At 35.2% G+C, this 23,608-nt stretch overlaps 1 protein-coding gene across 3 annotated transcripts in view; it reads left to right on the top strand.

Annotated features, from left to right (window-relative positions):
• The window catches only part of LOC135128025 (bestrophin-1), a 54,681-nt gene extending 53,108 nt beyond the window's left edge, over positions 1 to 1,573 (top strand). For all 3 annotated transcript variants that reach the window (XM_064054816.1, XM_064054815.1, XM_064054817.1), the window contains one exon: positions 44 to 1,573. In XM_064054816.1, coding sequence (XP_063910886.1) covers positions 44 to 813 — 770 coding nt within the window. In that variant the 3' untranslated portion in view covers positions 814 to 1,573. The remainder of the gene's footprint in view (positions 1 to 43) is intronic.
• The last annotated feature ends 22,035 nt before the right edge of the window (positions 1,574 to 23,608 follow it).

The following is a 23,608-nucleotide window of genomic DNA, read 5'->3' as shown; positions in this document are numbered from 1 at the left end:
TCAAATTCAAGTTTACTAGCTTTTAATGTTATGTATAAATCAGGTTCAAGATTGAATGGAGCTGCTCCGATGCAAGTTAGAAACCGGCCGAGAATCCCCACACCAGACGTAACAAAGGAAGTAGTGGACCGAGAAAACCGCATGGCTGCTGCCAACGTGGCGAATCTCCAGAACCAGATGGCCCATGGGATTACGCTCATGCCTCATCTGCAGACCGCTTATCCGAACTACCCAAGCGGCGATGGTCCAGTCGTGCAGGTGGTACTTTCGCCTATTCAAGAACTAGATGGTACCGGTTCGGTCAACAACACACTGCATGCACACCAGCCAGGAACTACAGCACTGGCTCAAGCGGTTCTTTCTCCTGGGCTAGGTCCAGTCATAACCACTACTCCTGTCAGTGTTCCGATGACAGTGTCTCAACTTACAAGTCTAGGATTAACTTCTGTTCATAATAGTCCGTTATTGACAAGAAGCACTAACGATGCATCTACCAAAAAACCCAATTTTGTCACTAGTTTTGATGGAGAAAAATCTTTGGGTACTCAACCGCTAGTACTGACAGAGATTGCTCCTGCAGAGGATGAAATACAGTTGACTAGTAGAAGCAGTGATGTGTCGGTTGCTTCATCGACTGCATCAAAAGAAAGCAAGAATTCTGCGGCTACTCTTTCAGCTGGTACGGCTGCGGAAGGTGCAGCACCTAATTCCTTAACTTCTTCAGCTGACGGAACCAGGAGCAGGAAAACGTCGGTTGTTTCTCAGAGCAATCCGAATACTAATTCGCCAAAAAGAGGCGAGGTGTATGTTTGATGAGTGTTAAAGTTTGTTGTAGAAGAAGTAGAAAATATGCGTACTTTTTATTTTATCATATCGACATATTGATATCCTGTTGGTACTCTCGTGTACACTTTAAATCATGCAATGAATACCGTGGTATTTCATTAATGCTATAAGAAATTAATAAAGCCTGCAGTTGTAGAATAATGATTAAAAAAAGTGTTAAAATTGGAAAATGCGGTTTTTGTTTTAGTGCCTGAAAATTGTAGTTAGTAACTGGTGTGTTAATATTATATACGCGTGTAGGGGCTGTATAGACATTACATAAATTACAGTAAATTGACTTTTGTTTGCTTTTTTGATTTGCCAATTATCTTTACCTGATTTAAATGTGGGTTATTATTATTGTTAATCGACTTGTGATATAAAACTAGTGTGATAAGAACATAATTGCATTTTATAATTACTTAGGTTAGGTAATCAAAAAGCCATCTAAAACATTTATGTGATCATAAATTATTTATTAGTGTTGTAATTTTCATCAAATTTCTGTACTCGTAGATATTTGGTGCGAAGAACTTAAATATTATGTATACTTTTATCATCATCTCGAAATTTAAAAATAACTTTAGCAATAGGCAGTGGAAATTGTACTTAGGTCTGTATATTTTGCCGTAAGAGTATTTTAGTCGGCAGTATTAAACTGTGGATAAATGGTAGTTTTTCATTATTGTAGTAAAGCAACTCTTATTGTAAATATCTATTTTATTTAATGTTTCATATTTTAATGATAACCAGATAATAAACTTTATTGATACAATAACAACATCACTTTTTATATCCGGTGTATTCGTAGCAGCGCCAAATAACTTAAAGAACTTAATTTTTATTGTTAATATTAAATGTTTTCATGACGACTAAAAAACTGTACTAGTATTAATCCTTTACATACAACACTAAAAGTTTCACAGTTGGTGAGGGATTGTGTTGTTGATTGACAATTATTTCGTTATATCATTCTACAAGTGTTCTTTAATAAAATAAATAAATCGATAACAGGAAGTTAAAATAAGTGGGAAAAGTTTCAAGTAAAAGTCATTTAAATTTTTTTGGATCAAGTAAAATTAGCTTCTTTTAAAATTTTATTACTCAAATTATCAATGTTATTAATAGGCAACTAGTTATACACAGGCTAGGCTATATAGCTTGACATTGAACGTTTTTACTTTCCGAGTGTAAGTGAAGGAAGTATTGTAATGGACTCCGTCGACCGACTCTCTACTTTTGCGTTTTCTCAACCTTTCATGACCCCTATAGTATGAAGAAATAGGTCTCCCGTTTCCGTCTGTCCATCTGTCTGCCGTCACGGACTTTTATTAGACTGATAATCTCCGAAAGTACTGGGCCGATTGTTGTCAAATTTTGTATTTATATTAGAAATATCATGTAGATGGTAAAACGATAACCAAAATTTGTCTGATAATCCCACCAATAATGTGATGACGTCACTTCAAAATTGTACATAGTAAATGGGTTTTAAATTGTGTAACACTTGCAAACCATCGCGTTTATTACAGGCAACCGACGCATTTTTCTGATGGGAACTTTTCCAGAAAACGAAGATGTCATTTCTGTTGAATAATGGTTTATTACTCCGTCCAATCTTACTACCCAAAATTCCGAAATTACCCCGCAATATCCATCCGTACCCAAGTTCCCAAAAATCCCCATAGACCGGGCACGTTTTCGGTTTGATGCACTCTATACAATGGGCCCTAGCAATAACGTGGAATCCCATCGTCTAGAGTTGTAAAATTGAAACGTTCTTGATCGAAGCCATTAAGCACCAGATATGTCAGTCTTTGACGCGGAACTTATTCGTAGAGATAGATGATTTTCCTTAATTGTAGATTTGATAATTGTGTATAGTAATAGGGTTTTTTGAGAAAAGAGCTTTAGTTTCGGCCGGACAGATTGTCTCGCTTCCGGATTTGTAGAGGCTGTTTTGCATTGCCGCCTCGAGCATGGGCCGAAGAAATCGGCCAGCAAATTCCGAAGTGGGATAATTTTTATTAGGGTTCGAGATAGGAAATTCTCACCGTTTACAATGGGCGAAGAGTACATCTGTAACTTGTGTTTGTTGTTGTAAGCCGATTGTACGGGAAGGATATTTCTATGAATTGGACGAATTTGCCGACAGACCACCCGCTCAAAGTCCTTGCTCGCTTTTTAGGTCAAAGTTAGGGATGGGCAGATTCGGTCATCAGTACGAACGGATCGTTCATCGTTCAGTCCCTACGAAGACCCGGTCGTCAAATGTCGTTCATTTCGTTCATTTCGTTCATTTCGTTCATTTCGTTCACCGTTCACTTCGTTCTTAATCATTCAAGGCTCAGGGATCTATTGATGAATCATTCGGTCTTTCGGCTCTTCGGTCAATGGTCAAATTAGTTCCCCTTTTGCTTGAATCCGATCACTTTATAGGGAAAGTCATGCTCAGAACTATCGCATAGGTATTCGAAAAAAAAAACCCCGGCCCATTGCTGTCTTATTTTTCGAATACTGCATTGTGTGATACGTCAAATTAAATCGTGTGAAATATACTATGATCTGATTCGAAAAATTAATGATTTAACGTTTATTTGGTTTTGTCTACATTTAATTTTTTTTAATGCCTCCCATTTTTTTAGAGATTCATGTAACGATTTTTTTCTGAATTCTGTGATGTAAAAATAATAATTTAATATTTAAAAAAAGTAACTTGAATTTGTGAACGCAAATAATTGTGTTAATAAATACATCACTAGCACTTTTGACACAAAAATTAAATTCGTTTTTATCACAGCTTCCAAGCAACTTTTGAGTAAAAAAAAATAATTTATTGGATCTTTCGAATCATTCGGTCGTCGCCCTTACGATTAACAATGTAGGAGCAGATTTGTTTTGTTTCCTTTTATACCTTTTCCTTACGTTCTAATGTGATGAAGCCGTGAATAGTCACGTTCATTGATTATATTATACATTACCTTTTTTACGTGGCCATAGGGATTTTTTTTATTAATAATCATTACAATAGTAATAATAATTATTTATTTACATTTATTTTTTTAGTTTCTAATGTTCAGACGTTTATGAACATTGTATATTAGTTATCGTCATAAATTGTCATTTTCGTTCCTGGTTCCTAATTTAAATTCATACTACTGGAATTAATCTGTCGGGAAAACTTATGTTCTTAGTTAATTCCATAAATAGCATAGCATGTGCTCCTAGTATTTGATACAGAACATAGAACTGTGCTGGAGCCATGATTCAAAGATCCAACGGAATCAAGATCCAGTCGAGACAATGTGAACGGTGAACGAGTGAACGAGTGAACGAAATGAACGAAAGAACGACCAGTTTGCGTTGGGAACGATTTCGGTCACTCGTTCATTCGAACGACCCGTTCAATTTGATTCGTTCGTTCGCGAACGACACATCTCTAGGTCAAAGCTGTGGGAAAAGCCCACGGCGCGAAACCGCCCCCGAACGGAGGTGGTTGGCTAAGAAGTACCCCCTCTAATCAGGAAGGTACGACTTGGCTTCAAAATTTTGTCAAAAAATTTAGTTACTGTTTCGGTTCTGAAGTGGTCGGTCGGGAACTTCTCCTGCGGGTTGATTCTTGTGTTCTTGTGTAGACTTGTGTTAAATTTTCAGCTTTTAGTTTAAATTCAGTTTAAGTGTTCATATAGTTAAGGTTGTCTTTGTTTTTGTGTTTTGCTTTAATAATTTTCCCAACGTGTGCGATTAATAAAGGAGGCTGGTCGAAACTACTCTGTAGTTTTCTTCCTTTTTTTTGACAACCCCTCTTTACGGTTCGTGAACATCAGCAGTGAATTATGTGACCTGGTGTCGACGCCGCCATCAAAAAGGTAAGAGCAATCATTTTGTTTATTCTCACACTAATATTGTTGGGACCCACACCGGTCTGGCTAGACCGGGTTACAAATGTATAAAATAATATAGTCATATACATGTAGTTTATGACTCCGAAATGAGTTTTTACCCGAAACGTCCAGATTTTCGGAAAAAAAAATATATAAAATAACATTTTGGAATTTAATTCTGAATCTGCAAAACCGAATGCTCTGAAATCTTGAAGATGGTTTATAGTTATGACAAGCATGATAAATTTTTAATCAAAATACATATATATATTTACTTATCCCCTCCAAAAAATTGATGACGTCAGCTCAAAAGTTTGCCGAATAAATCCTGTGATGAGTCTGTACTTGTGAATTATCATGCCATTCATACTTTTTAGATTTGCTTATACGGGATGGCTCAAAAAAATTAATGAATGCGTGAACTTATTTTAATCTTACATGTGCAAAGTATGCTGACTCTATACTTGTGATTTGTCACTGCATTATTATTTTTTATAATTGCTTATATGGGGTGTCTCATAAAAATTAATGAATGCGTGAATTTATTTTATTGATACATTCAGGAACTGCAAAACCGAATGCTTTGAAATCTTGAAGCTGTTTTAAAGTTGTCATGCAGATTGTAAAACGCTAACCAAAATGTTTCTAATTATCCCTACCAACAACGTGATGACATCCCTTCAAAATTTTCTTCAATAAATAGAACCTGAATTGCATAAAATATTATATTCACACACTTGTGTTTTATGATTATTATTATTATTGTTATTGTTTAAACATCGTTCATACGATAAACATAATTAATAATTTTAGTCTTGTGTTTTGAGAGTACAAACTCATTCAAATCAAACCAATTTCTACGTGACATTCTTTCGATGTATAAACATAAATAAACACTCGAGCGCCAGATTGCTATTACCAAGTGTTAAAGGACAAATGTTGTTAGAGATCAATTATTTTAAGTTCAACGTGGTGAATCATCTGAATCTGACAACGGACTGTCAGTCAGTAGCATAACATGTACACTTCAGGCGGGGGTGATTTTTAAATTTATTTTTAACATAAACTTAAGTAAACTGGTCACTATTAGCCACTAATCTAAACAGGGACAGGTAGAAAAGTTCATTGTGACAGAGAAACTATGACGGACGCCTCTGAGAGTGCGCCTATTCGAAAATGCTGGATATGTTACATTGTATTTCCGGAGCGAGGGAAGTACTGGCGAACAACTTTCGACCAATTTTTTCCTAAAGGGTCAAATTTGCAAAAACATATAGGCTATTACATAAAAAAGCCTAATATTTAATACACGGTTAATTGTTATTAAAACAAATATATATACACTAGTGCATCTCATTTATTTATTTCTTCAGGCTCGAAACATTAACGTATATCTTCGAAGTACAAATAGCTACAACTTCGAAGGCCTCTACGAAATCGAAGATGATACATTCACCTCAAAAATCCCCCAAGGTTCAAATTTTCTCCACAACGCTAAAGACGGAGATTCCAAGACTAGAAAATACACCTTCACAAAAATATTTTCTCAAGAAACTGACCGAGGCATTTTTGGCTTCACGATGTAGTTGAATATCGTAACTCCAAAAATGTTCGACTACATCGTGAATCCAAAAATTCTAGATTTTATCAACGGACAATATTCCACACTCATGACATACGGTTTGTTCCCAAGTGCCGAAGCACGGAAGCGTTTGAGACAGTTGAGGAAAACCCGGTGCAAGTAGACGTAGTTAACCCAAAGTGTGTGTCAAATTCGACAAGAACTATCAGAAATTTTGGATACGAGAAGGCGAGAGAGAAAACAGGATGTCAAACGTAACTCTTCACGAAGCTTTGGAAAAAGTCAACCTAGCCAAAAATTTTAGCCCCGCCCGTCTTCAATCCGGCTATCAGACCCAGAAACCTGCGAGAGAGTAGCTTTAGCTAACTCGTGGGATGACGCGTTTATCGCAGACAAGACATGGAGAACATCAAGCCCTATTTTTTCGAACTTTTGGCGTTACAGCAGGAGTTGGATCCGAAAATGTCGGTCACATTTTGAAAAAGGTCTTCTACCTTCGTTAGCCGAAACATTGTATATGTTTGCAACACCTAGAATGAGTAAGAATGAAATCAAGAACTTAGCTTTAAAAATTAGCGAAGTGAAAAAACTCACTCTAGTTAATAATATTTCTACAGACAATGCATTATTGACAACTCAACAGTATCCGTGCCAAAAATGCGCAAACTAAGATGTTTCAACTGCGGGAAGCCCGGACATTTTGCTGCCGCATGTCGTAGTAAGCGCGACAGGAGATGACACAGGAAAACGTGAAAAAGTGCTTTGTTTGTGGAAAACCAGGTCACTTTGCAGCAGTCTGCAGGAGTAATCCAAAGAATAATCACGTAAATGCAGGTAAATCACAATAGGGTAGAGGCCCAAAAGAATAAGGACGGCGTCAAAGGGGCGTTCGAAAGGCGTCCTTGTAAACCAAACAGGGAACACAGGCACGCCAGACAACATAGTAGTGATAACAGGGAAAATAGAGGTAACGTGGTAAACATTATAATGGATACAGGGTGTTGTAGTAATTTAATTAGTAGGAATCTTGTAAATATAAAGAGTATTGGTCGTACCACGAAGGAGTTATTTTTAAGAACTATAGGGAATCATAAAATTTCTACGTGGATATTGGAATCAAACTCGGAATAAAGAAGTTCAGAGTCGAGGTGGTGGTAGTAGAGACTACTAAGTCCTAGGTGACTAGTTTCTAAAACAGGAAGAAGCCGTGATCGATTTTGCGAAAGGAAAGATATTTTTTTCAAAAATGACGTCAAGAACTAGGTTAGTGTCAACAACGGGGTCTGCGTTATGGAACGAACCGACACCAACACTGGCCAGTGCGACAGAAATTGCTGACAGTGGCAAAATAACCGCATATTAAACTAATAGAGGGAGATATAGGGAGAGAGTAAGGTGTAAGGAGAAAAAGGGCGCTGGATTTCATTGCGAGTTCATTTGAGTGGTGCTGTGGTTTTTTAAATCTCCAATTGGGGCTTACCGAATCTCTGAAAAAGTATCGCTCAAGAATCAAAGGCATTTAGAAGATATCAAAACGACACAGCGAACACGTTCCGCCAGATCGAACGAAGGATGCATTTAGCAGAAATAGATTTCATGGTGAAAGTCGAAAACCAAGTGTGAGGGGAAGAATTAGCTTTGAAAGCGATTTATAATAATTATCTGATTCCCCAGATGATACTCCCACCATCGGTACTGAGAGCGGATCTAAAGCTGTTACAGGACAATATCGCGAATCGCCGGCAGGAACTGGCCATTTCTGTTAGGGATGCGGTGGTGAGGGCAATATCCGGAGTCAGTGGTGAAGACTGCAAATTTTCGAAAACAGATTGTGTTTTTTGCGTCGATTTTCAGCAGATTTATTACACGGTCCAACGTGTGTCAATAAGCTGGTTTCAGGAGGGTCATTACTAGAGCTAAGCAGGCACTGCCCAATGAAGTGCTATGGCTATGACTCATCTGCAATGACCATAACCGATGTCGAGGAAGAGGCATATGTAATCACCCACCCCAGCATTCAGTGCAAGAACCAACTAATACCGATCGTAAAACAAGGTGATGTAGAACCATGTGCCAAGAAAATCGTACTACCTTACTAATCATTGGCAGAAGATTTCCATGCAAAGAGGACGAGAAAGAAATTACGATAACGCAAATTTTACCGGCACCATGGTCGATAGAAGGGGGCATAGTACACTTAATGACTTTGAAAAAACAGTGCCGCCACCATTTGACTGCCTGAAAGCTTGCTTCAACGAGAACCGGACATTGACCAGACCACCCGTAAATTTAACCTCACCGGTCGAGAACTTGGGGGATGTATACAGAAGAATAAAAGTGCATCAGGAAGATCGCGACTGGACGAACACCATCACAGTACATGACGCTCATCTGGAACCTCATACTGTCGGTAGGATTTGGATACGTCTTATTTAGATGCTCATGTGTATTGCAATACTGGAAGGAATGGGGACAACCCTAAAAAATTGGAGAGTGTAAATGAAACCAGTGTACCCTTGCAGACAAGAGGACGACAAGTGAGTTTGTCAGAGGGGCGTCTAGAGCTGGGAGAAGAGGTGTTCCTAAGTTTGGCACCAAGATAGCCAAATTTTGTCAAGAGGGGAGATAAAGAAAGCATAGTCATAAAAGGGAAACAAACTGTATTACAATAAAATGCTGCCTTGCAAGGTCCGCGTATAAGTAATAAGAGTACGATGTAGGTCAGGGTACCGAGGTCACGGTTGTTACCGGATAGCAGGCATGAGGTGTTCGCCAGACACCTCATCGTACTCGTATTACCACCATGTGTGTAGTAATTAAGTTAATGTAAGTTAGTAATGAAGTGGGGATCAAAATTAAAGATCCAGTAGATGTAGATTTTAAGTAGTTATAGGTACATTTTTATTGTAACGAATTAACACAATTTTGTTTATGTCGCATGGGGTGCCACAACGAAAGTCAAACGACAACGTCCTGAAAACATCCAACTATTCTACTGCTAGGTCACAGGGAGGAATAGGGTCACGCTAGAATTTGAAAAAATTTTAACATCACCCCTTTCGAGGAGAGGACGTGACGCATTCTCCACAAGTATGTCAAAAAGCCAATAATGGCAATGGACGCGGGCAGACGAATAAAACAAACAACGTCAATGAGCCCACATTTGAAATGGGCGACCCACATTTGACAACAAACCAAGCAATTCCTTTCTTGTTGAAAAATAAGACGTAAAGATCCTTTCAAATGGTATCTATGGTTGTCACTCTATCCATTGGTCCAGACTTTGTAGAAGAATCGAAGTGGGAGTGCGGGGAAAGAAGCTGGGCTAGCAGATAATCCGAAAGATTCCCGACTGGTCGAAACTAGTGATAGTGGAAAGGAAGCGACGTGAGTCAGGGCGACTTACAGAAATTAAGTGGCATCTCTACAGTGGAAAGAAAAGCGGACTTAGAATAGAATTATAAGATGTTAGGGTAGCCTAGTTTTAGGAAATTATTTTCGGGACGACAATCTTGAAGGGAGAGCAAATGTCACAGTTAGCAACAAGTTGCAAAACTGATTTGCCCTCTGTGGATGTTTTTGGTATGGATTTATTTATGTACACATATTTACAAACGAATGACACTTAAGCAACGTGGTTGTGTTGGAACTCTGCGGCGGCGAGGAGTGCGGTGTTCTTCGTGATCTTGCTGCTTCTGTGGACGATGGCGGAGAGAGCGAGTTGTGCTTCCATCAGGCCTTTTCTAGTCTCGCTTCTCGTTTTCGCTTCTGCGTGGTACGCCAGCCAATTAGCGGTGTTCTTTGCAGGCGTACGGTTGGTTGCCTATAGCGCAGGCAACTTGCTCGCCACACCTCAAAAAGTAAGTTTGGCTGATGCTAGATATTTTGCAAAGAAACGACGAAATGCTTGGGCCAGCAAAGAGGAATTGGAGAGTGGCATCGAGGACAATTATTAGATATGTCGTGCCCAAATAGTTTTGACCGCGGCCGAGCTTTTGGACACTAACAAAATTATTTATTTGGGTGTAGGCCCATTTCCTTGGAAATGGAAGAGCTAAACTGCATGTAGGGGAAGAGGTAATAATTAAACATATATAACATTTTTATACGTATATTAAAAGAAAGCATAATAAGCATGTCAAAAGAATAATCGAGTAAATGTGTAAATAATCAACAGAAAAATAAAACATAAAATAAATTCACACACATAACATGAAAAAACAAAACAACATGCAAAACAGTCTTCTAAAGCGCTACGCAATTATATTCCACTAATAAAACTCTTAAAATCTATGAACATAACCCACATTTTTAATTAATAAACTTAATCCTAGAAAATCAGCATGCAAAAAGACTAAAAATTAATTCGGTAAATCCTTAATTAAATGCGATACCTTCTAAACAACATTAATATTACGAGCATGATAAATAACCAAAAAAAAAAATAAACTACTAACTACTAAATGGAATCATTACTTAATTATTTAAATAAATTGCGATTGGGCATTTATATATATTAATTAAATCATGAGAACAACTAAAATAACGGGTAAAAATCATGCACTTAAATCTACGACAACTTATGAATATAAACATGTAAAAAGAGAGATAAATAAGTTTTCACATACATCGATTAGCTAAATATGCCGAGCACAACAATCGTTCACGAGAAAAATTGATGGTTACAGGACAGGTAGGTACATGTAAAAATAAACAGTCATAATTCATACATGCAGTTAAACATTGGGACGTTAGTATCATAAATGCGCTAAAACACAATGAGACGATTAAAATAAAGTATAATGTGAGAAATATAGCAATATAATATATACTATAGCAAAATAATCAGGGAACGGAGTCATATTTAAACGGCAAAAATTCAATATAAAATAATCGACAGCAAGAAAATTAGATTAATAGGTTTCAATTCGGGAACTTCCCAAAAACGCACATAAAATATTCATGTCGCAAGCAAAGAATTAAATCGGCAAATTTAAAGAGATATTGGAATAATTATTATAAAAGCAAATGGTAAAAATCAGAAAAATCCTCTCCAAAAAACGCATATAAAATATTTATGTCGCAAGCAAAAGAGTTAAATCGGCAATTTACAGAAATTTGGAATAATTATCATAAAAGCGAACGGTAAATTATCGAAAAATCCTCCCCAATAATCAAGAACCGACGCAAGGCTAAACGTGCCACCTGCAAACGGGAACATATGGAAGCACTAAAGATTACTTTCGGTGCCGGCGCTAACTGTTCACACCCAACGTAACGGAGAAAACGCATAAATTAAACGCTACACATGTACGATTCGAACTCGAGAACACATGACGAAAAAACGGAAAGCAAGATAAACTAAGAATGACTAAAAGGTAGACTTACACAGCTGCAGCATTGAGAATTTTTCTATCTTCCTCTCGGGCTCAGCAAATTCTTCTAAGTTCGGATTTCTTCAAAATTCAGCAAAAATTAATAAAAATCTCGACACCGGTTTGGACAGAGCCTTCGGCGGCAACTGGAAACTTCTACTTAAACCGTTTTCGGCGCTACTGCTTATATAGGGATTTTTACTCATTATTCTTGTCTCCCGTGACTTTAGTGGACTATATTTCTTCATGATTAGTGTATTACTCGGTACGGGATTTTAGGTTTTATTTCGTTGTTATATAGGGTTTAGCTTTTAATTATGGTTCCGCGGCTGACGTTTTTTATTGGTTAGTGTGTCGTATATTTTCGGGTTTTTTCAACTTGCGTCATGCTTTTCATGTCGTCATCGCTACATGTGGTTAGCTTGTTGTAGCTATTTTTAAAGAGGGCGTTTTTTCTGAGGTTGTTTATGTGTCTGGGTTTCGTTTGCAGCTGTTTTAGTTTGGGTACAATTTTAGATGATAGTAATTGCGATTGGCGGTGTTTCTGGCGTATTATTTTGTACAAGTTATTTGCAATGTCTGGCAAGCGCAATGTTATTCGCAATTCGCGAATACGCGAATTTTATTCCTGCATTTGGGGATTGATAGTTGATTTTGTTTATCTATTTGAATGGTACTATATGCCGATTAGAACATGCGTGTTAATTAAGATTTGCAAATTTTCGAGTTATGTTTTGAGGGTTTGTTATTAGTCTTTTTAGTTACAATTTTCTCGTGAACGAATTTAGTGACGGCTCGTCACAGATAAGTGAATGTGTAGCGGGCTTGACGAAAGGTCGAGGATGTGATAGTGCGTCTCCCCTCAAGATTATCGTACAATAAGAGAATGAGTAAGTCAATATATTAATTTTGTAGTTAGGTTAGATAATAAATATTAGAAAATTAGAATAGGAGAAAAAGGTTTTGATTACAACACCCCCTATGGTCACAGGACCTCACAGTATGAGACAGAGTATGAGGCACATCTTCAGATGATAAAGAGAAATACGAAAAAGCTCTAGAAGACTCAGAAAAACATGCTAAAGATAAGAATTTAAAAAACTGCAAGTGCAATATTTCGAGTGCAATGGAAAAGACGGAGTAGGTCACACGCTCGGTAGTTCTAACGATCGTACGAAGGTATAAGTGTGGGGCGGAGCGTCACAGTCTTACCGGTTGTTATTAATAGGTTATGTACTAGTGCTAGTTACGCCAAAATTCGAAAACGATTTACGATACAATGAAGAAGGTAAGTCGATTAATACTTAAATCTAATAAGATGGAATGGAAGTACCATGGGCACCTGCCTCCTGCGGTATCAACGACGAGATGTCGAAACAGCGGCGTCGCAGCGAATTTCCAGGGCGATGTCGAGTTGAGGTTTGTGTGACGGCCTGTCCAACAGATGATACTCTCCAGCTGTTCTGGGAGGGCTCACGACTGCCCACGACAGTCGGAATTCATAGAATTCGTTCTCCCACTCAAAATTGGCTCCGATTCTCAATCTCGGGGATAATAAGATCAGCAACAAAAAAAAAAGCTGCAAGGAGAGCAAAGTCTGAGAAGATGTTCGAACTCAGTCAACCCCAAGGGTTCCACATGTCACATGCACTTGGTAAGTAGTAAAATATTATCGTTAACATGAAAATAACCATAACCACTGTTCGAAGGGATGCCAGGGAAAAGCTAATCAAAAGATTTACCTGCGGATCGACTGCAGCTTCTCCGATTTTAGCGGGATGGTCTAGTGCCCTTAACCAAAAATCCGACAAAGTCGTAGTGCTCGAACGCACTATTTCTCTTGCAGCTCACAAAAGCGCTCTAAGCGATAGCACCTTTTAGGGGACCAAACAGATCCGACGAATGCGATTCCAAACGTAACGACGAGTAAAAGGTTGCTAAAACGAACTGCAAAAGAGCAAAGCACTATCCCCCAACACCATTCAACACGGAGTACCAAAGCAAAATGGATTCCCTTCCACCTGCGATGACGTGGCAAGGTGACGAAGCGAGAGTTCACGGAAGTTTGGCCCTCTAGTGGCAAACTTACGAAACGTCGAATTCCGACGAAAATCCCTAATCGATGTAACTAATGAGTGGATGCGATGGTTATTAACAAAAGAAAAAAAAAACAAATCTATCAGGATTCAAGAAATGACGAAAATTCTAGGGGACGCTCCACGGCGTTTGTTCCCACCTAGGTAAGCAAATGAAATTCGCGAACAAAAATAACAAAAAGAACGAAAATCGAATTTCAGAGTGAAGCTCTGGGATGACGCGATCCATCCAGTTCCTTATAGCAAGAACCAAGCTGAAACGATCCAAAAGACCGATCTACAACAGCGAGGCTGAAACACTCATCTGAGCCCCTCCAAACTCAGAATCATCGCGACAGTCTTGCGACTGGGGGAGTCAAAAGCTCGGGACAAACCCTCCACCAAAGTTGTCCTTCATTGCCACCGTGCCCAACCCAACCACCCAATGCACGAAATGACGAAACAAAAAAAAATGAGTAAACAAAATGTAATCAGATCCGAGAATGCCAATAAAAACCGAAATAGCTACTGCGAATTTTCAATTCGTAACAAAATAAAATCGCGCTTGGATTATCTCCTATGCAGAAAATATTTTGTTTAATAGACACGACACGACATGACGTTTTAACTTAACGTCATTAGTACAAACCACAGACCAAAAGAAAACGAAAAAATAAATATAATAATAAATCATTCATAAACAGAGTGAATAACAAAGAACCTATAGGAGGTCCTTGTGGCACTCGAACTGTCTTTTGGAGATACCCAGTTATAATAAGTACTTAAACTAGGTAAGAATGAAGCAAAGTGAAGATTTTATAATACAAAAGTTTTGTAAGTTTTCGAAATAGAACATTGTGCTAAATTTTGTAGAAAGTATTAGACAGGTAGATGAGGTAGATCTCATACAAATATTGTATGAAACCCATTATATAAAAAATATCCTAATTTAAAAATGACAGAATATTTTTGTAATTAAAGTGAATTTGAATTACTTATATTACAGTGAAATCTCTGTGCTAATGAAATTTGCAGCCGTTCCCAGAAATCAACTTCGAAATTAGACTCAACTTTCATGTAAAAACATCTAAGCTAAAAAAAGGTGGCAACAACCAAAAATACAGGTGCCTATAGAACGGTTGTTCAGATTTGTTGGTTGCCTATGTTTGTTACCGTTTTACAAACAAAAATAGATGTTGACAATTACATTACTTTTCTTATCGAAGCTTTACACGACAATTGAGTAAAACTAGCCTTATGCAGTAAAATTTGCATTTTAGCCAAAAGTTCTCGTCAAAGTTAAAATAAAATAAAAGTGTATTTTATCTCTGTAATCACCACCTCACTTGTACAACAGACAATTTCCATTATGAAAAATTGGTCTAAATCATGGAGGACTGAACCTCTATGGTTTAAATAAAGTTATTTCCGCAGAACCACTCTCAGCCCTAACGGACGATTGTACAAATTTAGTTTCTTAGATAAAATTAGAAAATTTAATTTTGCGAATTTTAGTTTTATTTATGATAACTTCTTTAGCTTTAAATAAAGACGTATGTGGATTTGGTAACTTGTTAACTATTGGTAAAGAAACATGCTATGCGTTATTTCAAGTGAGTTTTTCAAATCCAAATTAACCGATTTGAAACACGCCTGTTAATAAGGTAATCGGAATGACATGTTTCTTAGAAATTAATCGGTAGGTACAGATAAAGTAATATATCTTAGCCAGCGGTCAGCTCTTTTAAAAGCGGACTCTAAGAATCACAAAATTGCTTAAACCGTAACACGTCTTGACGCACACCACCCACACTCCCCACATCTCTGCTTTCCTTGTTTCTTAAGCAGTTTTCCATTAAAAACAGACCTGACTACATTGCAATAATTAAAAGAAAAATGTACAGTTCAACCTGGGTCTGCATACTTTTTAAAAGCTTGCTGGATAGCTGAATTTACCAAACCTTAAAGAATACAGCGGTCATTGCCTGCGCCGTAGATCGGCGACTCTGTTAGTGGACGCAGGAGGAATTTTAACAACGATCAAGAGACATGGGGGGTGGCAGAGTAACAGCGTAGCGGAGGGGTACATAGCAGATTCGATAGAAAACAAATTAGAAATTGTGAAAAAAATACTAAATAAATTATTAAAAATAAAAAAATAAAAATTGAAATTTTGATAGCTTTTCTTTACATGACTAGTTCCGAAAGTTCAATTTTGCTGTTCTAAAATGTTTGAGTAATTAATGAAAATCAGATGATTTCAGAAAAAATATGTAGTTTTGAATCTTTCAAAATTAATCTTGGTGAATGTTCGAATTATTTTCATTAGTACGCAACCTCATAGTCACACAAAAATTATGATTTCTAATGGTAGTAGTACTTCAGGCTCTCCCTACGAAGCTAAATTTATCTTAGTTTTGCGAGTTTGTATACGAAACTTAGTTAATGGTGATTTTTTTTTTTGTTTTTTAAATACCGTGTCTACTAATACTTTTTTTGAACAATCACCCAAATAATGTTAATTTTTATTGGTACAAATTTGTCAATCTTCAAAGTAACCAGGTGTAGAGCAGAAAAATATTGAAATGCCACAGCAATGGAAGCTTTTTCAGCTTTTGCAATCGATTACGCAACCATGACTTCTGGTACAAAAAATAATTTGTATTATTAGACAAATAGAAAAACTGAGTGTAACTATTTACATATTTAAATGTTATTTTTAAATCATCTATTTATAAAAATAAACATTTTAATAAACGCTACATTCTGAAAAAATACTTTACGAATGGCAGTATATATTTCAAGTATACATTGGCAGACGTCAGGTTTTTTCTTCGGTGAAAAATTACATTATATTTTCGTCAAACTCGACTCGATTTTATGTTATGGTGAAGTTGTTGAAATATTGGAGGAAACAGATCAAAGTAGCGCAAAATTAAACTGTATATATGTATTACAAAAAACAGAAAGCAGTTGTAGATTCAAGTGTCTTTAGTTTTTCGAAAATCTTAGGAAAATGGTTACATAAGCTTTTTGTTAAAAGAGGAAGTCATTTATTATTATTTTCCTCTGTTTTAATATCCGTCCTGTAAAGGTCTACTTACCATTGCTTGTTGTATCTTCCACGGCCTGTTCTTTTCGTTTAGTCTTTATTGATGTTTTCTAAAAAGGAATCGTTTATATTATTTTTTTAGCCATTTATTTTCAGCAGCGTTTCCGCTTCAATTTGGACTTTTTGCTTCTATAGTATCTCTTATTGTTGTTTCTATGTTTACTTTTTCACTGATATCTTCATTTTTTATCTTTTTTGTACTGATGCAAGTTTGTAGCAACGCCTAAGTGAATTTTAGACAATAATCCAATAGAATATAATAATTCTTCTAACTAAAGTGTAAAACTTCATAAAAAAAAAAAACTCCATAAACGCGAACAAGTTGATGTTATTTATACAGATTTTTCTCACGCTTTTGATCTTATTTCTCATGACATCCTTCTTCACAAACTTAATAATCTTGGATTTTCTTCTTCCCTTCTTAAATTGATGGAATCATACTTGACTAATCGCAGGAATTATGTATTTTATAATGGATTTATTTATTTGCCTTTTTGTTCGACCTCTGGTGTCCCTCAAGGGTCAAATCTTGGCCCCCTCCTTTTTAATTTATATATTAATGATCTTCTCGAATCCTTAGAATGTTGTTTTTTAGCTTATGCGGACGATTTAAAAATTTATTCTAAAATTTCAAAGTTATCTGATGCTCTTCATCTACAAGCTCAACTCATCAAAATTGTGGAATGGTGCAATTTTAACAAACTTACAATTAATATTAGCAAATGTAGCTTTATATCTTATTTCCGCACACAGCACTTTTTTGATTTTATATATCAGATTGGAGGAACACCTTTGGAGCGTAAAACAACTTTCAAGGATCTTGGTGTTACATTTGACAGCCAATTGACTTTTGATCAACATATCACCAATGTTTGTAGCGCAGCGAATAAATCTTTGGGATTTGTAATGCGGATTTCGAAACTATTTAGTAATATTGATTTAATTAAGACTCTCTTCTTTGTTTATGTACGTAGCAAGCTGGAATATGCATCCTTAATTTGGTATCCAATATATTTGTGTCAACATATGCTTCTGGATAAAGTACAAAGAAAATTTTTGAAATTTTTGTCATTCAAACTAGATGGGACGTATCCAAATAGAGGAACAGATACGAATGGTCTTTTACAACGGCATAACATATCTTCTCTCTCTGTGCGTAGAGATCAACATGTTGCTAGTTTTTTGGCTAAACTTATACGCAACAAAATTGACTGTCCTATGCTGTTATCTGCCGTCCAGTTTAATGTTCCGAGGGTTACATCAAGATATGTAAATACTTTTCGACTGCCTACCGCTAGAACCAATATCTTACGTCGTGCACCTGTTTTCACTATGTGTCGTTGTGCTGACAAATATATAGAGGATATATTTTGTTAATTTGAATTTTCTTTTATTAGTTAATTTATGCTTGAATGTTTATTTTAATTTTTTGTCATATATTAGATTGTCCTGTCATTAGGGCCACCCTGTTGGACAATAAAGATATTATATTATATTATTATTATTATTATTATAAAACTTAAGTCGGGTTAGTGATTCGGTCAATTCTCTTTAAAATTTATATGTAATCAAAGTTATGTTTCATTTTTACATTTTCTTTGTAACAATAGTACATAGGTACATAGTAATAAACATTTTTCTTTACGAATTGATAACGCCGGTTATTATAATCACAGTGGCTTTTAACTACTAAAAAAAAACAATAATAAAATGAATCGTCCCACTTTAATTAATTTACCTACGTGTATCAATGTAGTAACAGAACTAAAATATAACATGCAGCGAAAAAATATTGTGTCAATGAACGCAAACAAAGATTAAAAGTACTTTTAAAAGGACTTGTAAATACATCTAAATCTACATATACACTCAAGTTGAATCTCAAAAATTCAAATTTTTTTCTAGTAATTGCAACGTCCATAAAGTGATCTGATAAGTGTATGCCCATCAGACTCCTAAAACCGTGGTTTACTTTTTGATAATTCTTTTAAGTATTCGAAGCTTTTATTTATTTTTCATTTCATCATTTACAGAGCTCGTGTTTAAAGAAGGAACTTGTATGTATAATTTACTTCATCTACCTGTAAATAGGAAATGACTTTCAATTTTGTCTTGGCCTTCAGTGCGTATTATAAAGTTTTAATTTTTCCCTGACGATCTGTTTTTGTAGGAATATTGAAAAATTCCATTTTTGTTACCATAACTGACGAGTGCCCGAATTTAGAGCACACACTTAGTGTACACTGAATAGTAAATGACTTTTAACAAATTTGACACATATTTGTTTGAATTTTTCTCAGATTAAATTAAGTTTGCTTATAGTGTTTGAATCCACAGCTACTTTTTCCATTGTATAAATATGTCATTTTTCCCTCATTTATTATATTATATATAATATATGATATAATATATTATTGGTATATACTAACTACATCGAAAGAAGAACACATTAATTAAGCTACAATAGAGAAAATGTTCTCAAAATTATTTTGGTTAAGTAGAAGTGTGATAATTCTTGCTTTACTATTATTAAATTTGGATATTTTTTGGGAATATCTGGATTCCCAGGGTGAACATTGAAGGTCATATTCATTATTGTATTTCAAGGGGACGCGGTTGGCAAAGAGCGGACAGTATAAAAAGCAGTTAACCACGGGAACAAATGTACTCTCAGTAATAAGAAATAAGTTTAACTTCAAGTGTTTATGTTGGTACTTCGATCGAATTCGACGATTAGTACGTTCGGATATCATACATTTGTGTTAAAAGAAAATGAAATTTTATTGATTTTGTCTTGTCAACTCAGCGGAGAGGAATTAATTAATTAATTACACTCGTTTTTATTTTTTAAGATGTTAGCGTAAACACAACAACAAAAATAATTTGTGTAAAAAAAATTGCTACAGCTTTCGGTTGAAGAATGGTATAAAATGTTATTGCACAGTTTTCACTAACACATTAACACACTAACAAATTTTTTCAAATGTTTATCTTAGTTGCAACCATTAAGTAAATTGAAACTTGACACATGTATGAAAGCCGTAGATAACAAAGGAAAGACATTAAAATAATTAGTTCACCAGGCACTTCAAGTTATTTAAAAATTTAGAGTTGATGTTGCTTTGAACCCTCTTTTTTGAGTTACACTCTAGTCTCTAAATATAATCCATTTTTTGCACTTTCACTGTTCTAGTGACAGTCGTTACAGCACAGGTTTACAAAATTTCGTCAGGTACTTCACTGTGACATGAAATAGTAATATTTCAAACAATTAGTATACATCTGTCCAATCTTATTACTTTATTAGAGAAACTCAAACTAGACTGATCGTGAAAATATGTAGGTAGGTACTCGTATTACAGATTACTGGACAGCCGATAATAAAAGTACTGTTTCTCGCGGAAGGTGTATGTCATTCTTATTAACAACCGTACTATTATATTCAGACAAGTAGTAATTATAAATATTGTATGCAATAAGAACTCATCTATTTACTTATTTAGGATAACGCAGGATTTTTGAAATTATGGAGTGAGTTAATTATCTTTGTTTGTATCATGACAGCATCTTGAAAGACATATAACTTCGGGCGGACTCACGAGAAATAATTAATATGTATGATTGTACGACTTTTCAAGCATCTGATTTGCTTGTACAAATACAAAGTTTAAAAAAAGCCTGAAATATAGGACGAAATGTCTAATGGCAACATTTGTGATACAAGCACTTAGATTTATTTTTGTGTAGTTTGATTGAATTGTTTAAGAATATGCTCATATATTCTTTTTGGTACGCATTCTCTAGAGTTATTAAAGGATAGTTTGTTTTAGCAGCAGGTTTTGAATAATAAAATGTACTGGAAGATGGAAAAAAAACATGAAGCTATATCTCTTCATCCGTGGTATCCCGCTTTTTTTTAAGCAAAATGAAAGAACATTATGAAAGAACATTATTTATAAGCTTATCAGCAGTGTTAACGTTTTTCGAATATCCACTTACCGGTACTATTTCAAAAACGTGTTAGAATAAGATTTAATATGCATAGGCTGTATGTAATCAAAACGAAATTACTTACATGGTAAAAAATAATAAAATATCACTTTAAAACTAACTGCGCTGTGCTTAAACAAGTTTGCAACCTTCCGATATGTAATATAAGTAGACGTGATGTTGTCTACCAACATAACTTATTTGAAATACTTACGACTCTTCCACATTGCCTCACTCCCTTAGAAAAATGTAAAAATTTAACGTAAGACAAAATTTTTAACTACTGTGGTAATAATATTATTAATCATCAATTTTAAGTAATCAGTTGAAAAATGTAATAAATCTAGCAAAACAGTTTTCGGTGACGTTGGAATGAGCTTTGGGGATTCAATACCGTTGTCATTAATGTATTAGTATTACACTGCACTTATCAAGTGAGATACGGGTCCTCGGAAAAGTGTTGATAGCATCATCACAAAATTTTGCAAAGGAAAAACTCATTTGAAATGTACTCGTAGCACGCTCCTTCACATTTACTTTAACACTATATACATATATTTATTTTAACTACTGCGTAAGCGGGATTTTTGTAATCTACATGCTATGAAAAGTCGAGCGAACGTGAAATTAGATTGTGTAAATCTTAAACGGATAGTGCTTGAAAATAATTTTAGTATGTAGATCTAAATGAAATGCTCTAGGGTACTAAATCACTTTTCAATAGTCCACAGAAACTTATTAATTTTTTACCATAGATTTCTGAAACACCGGATACCTATAGGTATTATTAAACACCAAAAATGGATAAGCAGCTTTTTGAGCTAACATTCGTCTTTATCGAATTTGTAATTTAAATCTTTCCGGAAATCGTTTTGTTGGTATCACCATTTCCTAAAAAGAGCTTGGCGGTGAATCACTTGTTACTTCTTGTGATTACATACGAGTACAAACTTGTACATCGTAAATTACGAGTTGAGAGGCAACAATTCTAGATTTACAATACTTACTTATGTAACTACTTATTAGATTAGCATTAGCGTTTATAATAAGCGTGACATGTTTCCAATTACAAGTGCCGGGGTAAATAGCAGGAAAGGTGCAGGGAAAAGATATCACTAACAACGCGAAACTTCAAAAATGGATATTGTTGGAAACTAACAAATCATCTCACCTGTTCAGTCGTCCGCACTCCCATTTTCATTTATTGTTTAAAAGGCCTTAGGGCTGCCATTGTATCTATTAACTTCCTGCTAGTTGTCTTCTCTCTAGCAGGTTTATTATTGTAGTTGTTCTTTGAGCGTCGGCAAAATGCGTTAAATAGTCGTGTCTTTTGCCTTAGGTACCGAAATCCGTTTAGTGGACGTTTCGCTTAGAGAATTGATTTAGTTCAATACAAAGGTAAATTCTTCACGGTACAGCATGTAATTCAGATTGACCTACCTCGTGGTCATTCGACGAGTGAGCAACACGTGGTTTTTGAAGCAGGAAAACTGCGAAAATTAGTTCAGACGACATACTAAAGTCACATAATACTTCAAACAATGTAGTTAAATGAACCTTCGAATATTTGATATTTTTGAACATTTTAATCTATAGTTTTTTTTCCGTATGATTATTATTTTTTAAATTAATTAAATTTGACATATTCCGTCATTTATGACACGGGCTTAGTCTTGTACTTCATGAAGTAATGGCTGTAGTTGTTTTAAACATTGTATTTTGGTACGTTCGTGTTTTCAGGGCTAAAATGAAATTGTTATCAGTTTTTAAAATGTTCAATTTCTTGCGTATTTTGCGAAGACCGTCTAAAACTGAAAATTGTATTCTTCGTTCAAAGCATACTCCTTTTTCTTTTATAGTAGATTAACTCTTAACCTACAAATATTGATATCCATACAACAAATTATAGACCTATCAAACCTTAACCATTTATTTAAGTTCGATATATGTAAATGTCGATACAAATCTAAAATTAATAATTACTGGTTTTCGTCTTTCGCTTCAATATTAATAAGTACTCAAATTTGTTGTGGGCGTAAAATCCCTAAATTCTATAATAGTAACCTACATTTTTTTGAGTAAATCCTACTACCTAATAATAATGGAATAAACTGTTTTGTAATCTAAAACGTTTTCATAATTTTTAAACAAAAGTGGATTATAATTAGATGGTATAAAGAAGAATTCTCCTTTTATATGTTGGACTGACTATTAATTAAATGAATATTATTATTAATAAATAAACAGGAATTACTAGAAAAAAGGTGTAAAGTAATTTTTTTTCACAAAAATTTTATCAAAAAATGGTTTGTGATATCGTCATCAGTGGGGATAAAGATATTAGTTTTGATATGTAGCAATAACATGTCTGTAAGAATATTTTCAGGAGTATTAGATTAATCATTTTTCAGAAAATACATAAAATAAATCTTTAAATTATAAAGAACAAAATGCATTAGTAAAACACAACAAAACGACACCACCGAACGTTAATTTATTAGTCTTATCTAAGGAATAATTGAATCAGTTTTATTTCGTGTTGACGATTTTAATCTAATAAAAGCACAAGCATACGAAAAATGGAAGTCAGATTAATAGACCACAAAAAATATATGTTAAATAAACTGTAAAGCAAATTGCAAAAATATTATAAAGATACGTAAAAAATTCCTCAGGTTAATCCGTCGTTGTTAGACAAAATGAGGTTGAGAAGACAGCTTACACATGTAACGTCAACTTGAGAACTTTCGAACATTAAAAAGTAC

Source organism: Zophobas morio, unplaced genomic scaffold (genome assembly GCF_036711695.1).
Source record: "Zophobas morio isolate AGI-343-1 ecotype UQ-CSIRO unplaced genomic scaffold, CSIRO_AGI_Zmor_V1 ptg000012l, whole genome shotgun sequence".
Taxonomy (NCBI): Eukaryota; Metazoa; Arthropoda; class Insecta; order Coleoptera; family Tenebrionidae; genus Zophobas; species Zophobas morio.
Note: the sequence above shows the minus strand (reverse complement) of the source record. Positions and strands in the feature narration are given on the sequence as shown.